This window comes from Mobula birostris, chromosome 8 (assembly GCF_030028105.1).
Source record: "Mobula birostris isolate sMobBir1 chromosome 8, sMobBir1.hap1, whole genome shotgun sequence".
NCBI classification, from domain to species: domain Eukaryota; kingdom Metazoa; phylum Chordata; class Chondrichthyes; order Myliobatiformes; family Myliobatidae; genus Mobula; species Mobula birostris.
This window is the reverse complement of record NC_092377.1, coordinates 92,661,602-92,669,910: the sequence shown is the minus strand read 5'-3', so window position 1 is coordinate 92,669,910 and position 8,309 is coordinate 92,661,602. Positions and strand designations below refer to the sequence as shown.

At 44.7% G+C, this 8,309-nt stretch overlaps 1 protein-coding gene across 2 annotated transcripts in view; it reads left to right on the top strand.

Annotated features, from left to right (window-relative positions):
- Positions 1–340: 340 nt before the first annotated feature.
- The window catches only part of apmap (adipocyte plasma membrane associated protein), a 31,099-nt gene continuing 23,130 nt past the window's right edge, over positions 341–8,309 (top strand). The window contains exon 1 of one of the 2 annotated variants that reach the window (XM_072265660.1): positions 341–482. In XM_072265660.1, the coding sequence (XP_072121761.1) occupies positions 391–482 (92 nt within the window). In that variant the 5' untranslated portion in view covers positions 341–390. The remainder of the gene's footprint in view (positions 483–8,309) is intronic. The other variant, XM_072265661.1, reaches the window with a different exon arrangement.

Sequence of the window (8,309 nt, the reverse complement as noted above, 5' to 3'; positions counted from 1 at the left end):
ATGGACCTACTACCCCCTATAGTTGGTTTTGCTGACGTTGAGTGACAGGTGGTTGTTGTGGCACCGTTCAACCAGATGTTCATTCTCCCTCCTGTATGCTTATGCGCTTAAATACCAGTTTAATTAGGTCTGTTCCTGTGCTAAACTGTTTTAACCGGTAAACTAATGCTGAAGGGTAAATCAGTGACATAATTGCTGACAAGTAATCTCGCACCAACTGCATTGAACTCACAGCTGGTCGGTAAACAGCGAACTGACGTCATTACCCCGCCCCTGCCTCTGGCACGTGACCTCGAGGGCGGTTCCAATCGCGACCGCGAGCCGTCACTTGTCACGAGATGGGTGGGGCGGGGCGGTCTCGCGCTGCTGGCATATGCGTGCGGCTGGACCATGAAGGAGAGTGAGGGACTGCGGCATCGCCGGCTCCAGCAGCCGCAGGTCGTCTCCGACGAGTCGCGGGATGCAGAGACCAAGCGTGTCAGGTAGGGGCTGAGCGGTGACTGCGGCCATTTGGACCTTGGTCTGGATCCATTGGGTGAACGTAGGGGTGTATGCTGGAGAGGGTTGGGCTGCCATGCTGAAATGCTGAAGGAACTCAGCAGGCCAGGCAGCATCTATGGAAAAGAGTGTTGTTGACGTTTCGGGCTGAAACCCTTCGGCAAGACCCGAAATGTCGACAGTACTCTTTTCCATAGATGCTGCCCAGCCTGCTGAGTTCCTCCAGCATTTTATGTGTGTTGCATGTATCATTTAGACTCTAGTCTCTAAATGATTGGCTTTATAGGGTTCTGCAAGTGGATTTTTTTGCAGAGGTAAGATGCTATCTATATCTGATTAAGAACTGCGAACATAATCCATTAAACATTTCTAATGAATTTTCTATGCATTTGCTTGTAAGGCAGTGTGATTTTGTTTTTTTCTTTGTCAATTAAATTGAGGAGCTAATGTGGAAATGGTTAATGGAGTGGTGCAACTGTTGGCCAGAGAGATGAGCTAGTTCATTGTGTGTTTACCAGGTATCTTGTTGCAGAAGAGCTAATTAATACAGTAAATATAACTTATTGGTTAATGGTGCAATGGAGTTTGTCAGATGGGGAACAGTTTAGTTTAATCAGGTAAAGATAGTGTGCAGAGAGTGTTAAGCTCATGATGCTGGAGAGGGAGCTAATGTAAAATATGTGGTATGTTTTGAGGAGGGTTGAAAGGCAGGATGTGCTGGCAAACTGGACTGTTGGGTGGCTTTGCTGCCAGATGAGCTCAATGCTTTTTATACTCATCAAAACACGGGGGCACCTTCACAAACTCTCACAACCCCCAATGATCCTGTGATTTCAGTCTCTGAGGCCAACGTGAGAGTGTGCTTCAGGAGGGTAAACTCGCTGAAAGCATCGGGCTCAGACAGAGTACCTGTCCTAGTACTAAAGACCTGTGCTGATCAACCAGCTGGAGTGTTCACCAATATCTTCCAACTCTCACTTTGGCAGTCTGAAGTACCCACCAAGCAGGCTTCAATTATACTGGTACCTAAGAAGAATATGGTAATCTGCCTCATTGACTATTGTGCCTTAGCACTTACATCCATAGTGATGAAGAGATTGATGATGAAACATATCAATTCCTGCCTGAGAAGTGACTTGGAGTCACTCCAACTGGTCTACTTGGACAACACGTCCACAGCAGATGCCATTTTATTGGCTCTTCACTCAACCCTGGAACGTCCTGGACAGCAAAGATATCACAAGGCAAAGGAGCAGAAGTAGGCCATTCGGCCCATTGAGTCTGCTCCACAGCTCCCCCGCTCCCCCATGAGCTAAACTATTCACCCATCAAGTTCCAAACATCAAGATGCTGTTTATTGACTACAGCTTGGAATTCCATACTATCACCCCCTCTAAACTAATCAATAAGCTTCAAGACCTTGGCCTCAATACCTTCTTGTACAATTGGATCCTCGATTTCCTCACTTGCAGACCCTAGTCTGTTTGGATTGGCAACAACATCTCCTCCACAATCTTCATCAGTGCAGGTGCACCACAAGGCTGTGTGCTTAGCGCCTGCTCTGTTCACTTTATACTCGTGACTGTGAGGCTAAGCACAGCTTCAATGCCATATTTAAGTTTGTTGAGGACACCACTGTTGATGGCCAAATCAAAGGTGATGACGAAACAGGATATAAGAGGGAGATTGAAAATCTGGTTGAGTAGTGTTACTACAACAACCTCTTACTTAATGTCAGCAAGACCAAACAGCCGATTATTGACTTCAGGAGGAGGAAACCAGAGGTCCATGAGCCAGTCTCATTGAGAGATCAGAGGTGGAGAGGACTTTAAATTTCTTGGTGTTATAATTTCAGAGGATCTGTACTGGGTTCAGCATGTAAATGCCATAATGAAGAAAGCACAGCAACACCTCTATTTCCTTGGAAATTTGTAAAGATTCAGCATGACACCTAAAACTGGTGAACTTCTATAGATGTGTGGTGGAGATTATATTGACTGGTTGCATCACAGCCTGGTATGGAAACACCAATGCCCTTGAATGAAAAAGCCCACAAAAAGTAGTGGATACAGCCCAGTCCATCACTGGTAAATCCCTCTCCACCACTGAGCACATCTACATGGAGTGCTGTTGCAGGAAAGCATCACCCATCATCAAGGACCCCCACAATCCAGGCCATGCTCTCTTCGTCACTGCTGCCATCAGGAAGAAGATACAGGAGCTTCAGGAGACACATCACCAAATTCAGAAACTGTTGTTATTCCTCAACCATCAGGCTTATGAACCAGAGGGGATAACTTCACTTGCCTCATCACTGAACTCTTCCCACAAACTCGGGAGACCAGCTTCTTATAGTTACCACAGTTTATTGTGCACCCTCCTGCAGCAGTTTGAGACCCAATTGTCAAAGAGAAAGCACGTAAGTACTGCCACCATCGGACAGGTGGACCCTCTTGGTCAGGCTATAGCCGTATTTTTATACATAGTAAGCCCCATACATTACTGTTGCAATATGTTATTTGAATTGGTACGCCCACCAAGTCTGTTTGTGCAAAACTTAGTTACAGATAAGAGAGTCTGCAAAATCAGGGCTTAATTACAGATGGATGTGCTGTCGAGACCTTATCAGTTATTCCCTTTGCTAGGCCCTGACTTAATTACAGATGGATGTTCATTCCTGTCCTTACCGGTGAGTCCTCCTCCCCTACTCAAATGAGGGTACAATGTAATCAAACTCTCAGTGTCTCTCTGCAAGCTGGGGAGAACTAGTATAAGCCGGTTTTAGCTAACTGCTGAAGACAGTCTTTACTTCAGTTCAAAAATTCCTATTCAGTTCCAATTATTCTTTTAGCCAGAGGTTACATAGGTTCAAAATGATTTTTTTTTATATCCTCATTTCCTCAACACCACTCAACTAGCTGGTGTAACTTGATCCTATACGTCCTCTCATCTCCATCTGAGATTCTACCAACAATGGTTGTATCGTCAGCAAATTTTATAGATTTGAGCTATACCTAGCCACACAGTTATGGTTTAGAGGGTAGAGCAGTGGGCTAAGCACACATCCCTGAGTGTTGATCATCTGCAAGGAGGAGATATTATTACCAAACCACACGGATTATGGTCTTCTGGTTAGGAAGTCGAGGGTCCAATTACAGAAGGAGGTACAGAGGCCCAGGTTCTGTAGCTTATCGATTAGGGCTGTGGGAATGATCGTGTTAATAGGCAAATTACAGTGGATCCAGGTCCTCGTTGAGGCAGGAGTAGATTCTAACCATGACTAACCTCCCAAAGCATTTCATCACTGTAGATGTGAGTGCTACTGGTCAATAGTCATTATGGCAGCTCACACTGCTCTTCTTGGGCACCGGCTTAATGGTTGGCCTTTTGAAGCAGGGCTTGTCTACTGAGTCCTTATGGGTGGAGCTGAGAAACAGGAAAGGTATGGCCACATTAGTGGGATTGTATTACAGACCACCCAATAGTCAACGAGACTTGGAAGAGCAAATCTGCAGAGAGATAGCAGGCAACTGCAGGAAACATAAAGTTGTGGTGGTAGGGGATTTTAATTTTCCATACATTGATTGGGACTCCCATACTGTTAGGGGTCTATATGGTTTAGAGTTTGTAAAATGTGTTCAGGAAAGTTTTCTAAATCAGTATATAGAGGGACCAACTAGAGGGGATGCAATATTGGATCTCCTGTTAGGAAATGAATTAGGGCAAGTGACAGAAGTCTGTGTAGGGGAGCACTTTGGTTCCAGTGATCATAACACCATTAGTTTCAATTTGATCATGGACAAGGATAGATCTGGTCCTAGGGTTGAGGTTCTGAACTGGAAGAAGGCCAAATTTGAAGAAATGAGAAAGGATCTAAAAAGCGTGGATTGGGACAGGTTGTTCTCTGGTAAAGATGTGATTGGTAGGTGGGAAGCCTTCAAAGTGGAAATTTTGAGAGTGCAGAGTTTGTGTGTTCCTGTCAGGATTAAAGGCAAATTGAATAGGAATAAGGAACCTTGGTTCTCAAGGGATATTCAACTCTGATAAAGAAGAAGAGGGAGTTGTATGAAATGTATAGGAAACGGGGTAAATCAGGTGCTTGAGGGGTATAAGAAGTGCAAGAAAATACTTAAGAAAGAAATCAGGAGGGCAAAAAGTAGACATGAGGTTGCCTTGGCAGTCAAAGTGAAGGATAATCCAAAGAGCTTTTACAAGTATATTAAGAGCAAAAGGATTGTAAGGGATAAAATTGGTCCTCTTGAAGATCAGAGTGGTCGGCTTTGTGCGGAACCAAAGGAAATGGGGGAGATCTTAAATAGGTTTTTTGCCTCTGTATTTACTAAGGAAGCTGGCATGAAATCTATGGAATTGAGGGAATCAAGTAGTGAGACCATGGAAACTGTACAGATTGAAAAGGAGGAGGTGCTTGCTGTCTTGAGGAAAATTAAAGTGGATAAATCCCCGGGACCTGACAGAGTGTTCCCTCGGACCTTGAAGGAGACTAGTGTTGAAATTGTGGGGGCCCTGGCAGAAATACTTAAAATGTCGCTGTCTACGGGTGAAGCGCTGGAGGATTGGAGAGTGGCTCATGTTGTTCCGTTGTTTAAAAAAGGATCGAAAAGTAATCCAGGAAATTATAGGCCGGTGAGTTTAACGTCAGTAGTAGGTAAGTTATTGGAGGGAGTACTAAGAGACAGAATCTACAAGCATTTGGATAGACAGGGGTTTATTAGGGAGAGTCAACATGGCTTTGTGCGTGGTAGGTCATGTTTGACCAATCTGTTGGAGTTTTTTGAGGAGGTTACCAGGAAAGTGGATGAAGGGAAGGCAGTGAATATTGTCTACATGGACTTCAGTAAGGCCTTTGACAAGGTCCTGCATGGGAGGTTAGTTAGGAAAATTCAGTTGCTAGGTATACATGGAGAGGTGGTAAATTGGATTAGACATTGGCTCGATGGAAGAAGCCAGAGAGTGGTGGTAGAGAATTGCTTCTCTGAGTGGAGGCCTGTGACTAGTGGTGTGCCACAGGGATCAGTGCTGGGTCCATTTATTTGTCATCTATATCAATGATCTGGATGATAATGTGGTAAATTGGATCAGCAAGTTTGCTGATGATACAAAGATTGGAGGTGTAGTAGACAGTGAGGAAGGTTTTCAGAGCCTGCAGAGGGACTTGGACCAGCTGGAAAAATGGGCTGAAAAATGGCAGATGGAGTTTAATACTGACAAGTGTGAGGTATTGCACGTTGGAAGGACAAACCAACATAAAACATACAGGGTTAATGGTAAGGCACTGAGGAGTGCAGTGGAACAGAGGGATCTGGGAATACAGATACAAAATTCCCTAAAAGTGTCGTCACAGGTAGATAGGGTCGTAAAGAACGCTTTTGGTACATTGGCCTTTATTAATCGAAGTATTGAGTATAAGAGCTGGAATGTTATGATGAGGTTGTATAAGGCATTGGTGAGGCCGAATCTGGAGTATTGTGTTCAGTTTTGGTCACCAAATTACAGGAAGGATATAAATAAGGTTGAAAGAGTGCAGACAAGGTTTACAAGGATGTTGCCGGGACTTGAGAAACTCAGTTACAGAGAAAGGTTGAATAGGTTAGGACTTTATTCCCTGAAGCATAGAAGAATGAGGGGAGATTTGATAGAGATATATAAAATTATGATGGGTATAGATAGAGTGAATGCAAGCAGGCTTTTTCCACTGAGGCAAGGGGAGAAAAAAACCAGAGGACATGGGTTAAGGGTGAGGGGGGAAAAGTTTAAAGGGAACATAAGGGGGGGCTTCTTCAGACAGAGAGTGGTGGGAGTATGGAATGAGCTGCCAGACGAGGTGGTAAATGCGGGTTCTTTTTTAACATTTAAGAATAAATTGGACAGATACATGGATGGGAGGTGTATGGAGGGATATGGTCCGTGTGCAGGTCAGTGGGACTAGGCAGAAAATGGTTCAGCACAGCCAAGAAGGGCCAAAGGGCCTGTTTCTGTGCTGTAGTTTCTATGGTTCTATGGTGAACTTTCCACTGTAGTTGTGAGAAGTTGAAAATGCCCTTGAATACTTCTGCCAGCTGGTTGACATAAGTTTTCAGAGCCTTACCATGTACTCAATCAGGGCCTGCTGCCTTGCATGAGTTCACCCTCCTGAAAGACAGCCTGACATCGGCCTCTAAGACAGATCAGAGGGTCACCGGGTGCAGCTGTAGTTTTATTCTCCCTTTCAAAGCAGGCATAGAGGATGATGAGCTTGTCTGGTAGTGAAGCATTGCTGCCATTCATGCTATTGGATTTTGCTTTGTAGGAAGTAATGTACTGCAAACCCTGCTAGAGATGACGTGCATCCGATGTCACCTCCAATCTCACTCGGAATTGTTTCTTTGCTCTTGAAATGGACCTCTGCAAGTCGTACTTGGTTTTCTTGTACAGATCTGGGTCACCAGACTTAAATGTCATAGATCTAGCTCTCACCAGATGATGTAACTCCTGGTTCATCCATGGCTTTTGGTTTGGGAATGTATAGCAAGTTTTTGTTGGCACACACTCATCCACACAGGTTTTAATGAAGTTAGTAACAACTGTGGCATACTCATCCAGATTCGAAGATGAATCCCTGAATAAAGTCCAGACCACGGATTCAAAGCAGTCTTGTGAGCTCCTTGGTCCTCACTACTGGCACTGCAGTCTTCAGTGTCTGCCTATACTCAGAGTAGAAGTACAGCCAAGTGATCAGACCAGGTGGAATAGCATGGTAAGCGCTCTTGATGGTTGTGTAACAGTGGTCCAGTGTGTTGATGGTACTCAGGTGATTTGTTAATGGTAAGTATTTAGTATGCTGGCTGGTGGCATAGTGGCGAGAGGTCCCGAGTTCGAATCCGGCCGGCTCCCTTGCACGCTCTCCAACCGTGCCTGGGTTGAGTGTTGAGCTAACAACTCGATCTCATTTATTAAAAAAAAAACCTGGAGAGGGATGGGCTCCGCCAGGTTTCAGATGCCCAAGACGAGCATACCAAAAAGATCAGTGCAAAAAGCGTGTCATGGCGGTGCTGTCATGAAGGCATCAGGGTGTGCTGTTTCACGCATGTTGATCACATTGCTCAGATCATCTACAGCCTGTTTGACACTGGCCGGAGGTGGAATGTACACTCTCAAGATGACGCTGAAATTTCCTACGGCAGGTAAAATTGCTGACACTTCATTGTGAGATACTCCAGGTCTGGTGTGCAGAATTCGGACATCACTGACACATTTGTACACCAAGAGAAATTGATCATGAGCCATACACCACCACCTCTGCTTTTGAGAGACTCAACAGTCCTATCTTGATGGTATACAGTGAACCTGTCAATCTGAATTGCATCCAGTATGGAAGAGGTTAACCAGGATTCCATGAAACAGACGTCGCACACGCCCCTAACAACCCTCTGATACAACACCCCAGCTCTGATATTGTCAATTTTATTTACTAGAGACTGTACACACTTGTAGTTTGGACCGGCAGCCACGTTTCCTTCAAGGAGTCCGACGAGAAAGTACAGCCACAATCGGCATTGCTTCCATAGGTTTTAAGCAGTGATAGATGGTTCAATCGCACTAAAATATCTCTTTGCTGATGATACCACTGTTGTGGGCTGTATCAAAGGTGGTGATGAATTAGCATACAGGAGGGAGGTTGAGTGGTGTAATAATAACCTCTCACTCAATGCCAGTAAGACAAAGGAACTGATTGTGTTCTTCAGGAGAGAGAAACCAGAGGTTCATGAGTCAGTAATCATTGAAGGATCAGAGGAGGGCAGGGTCAGTAAGTT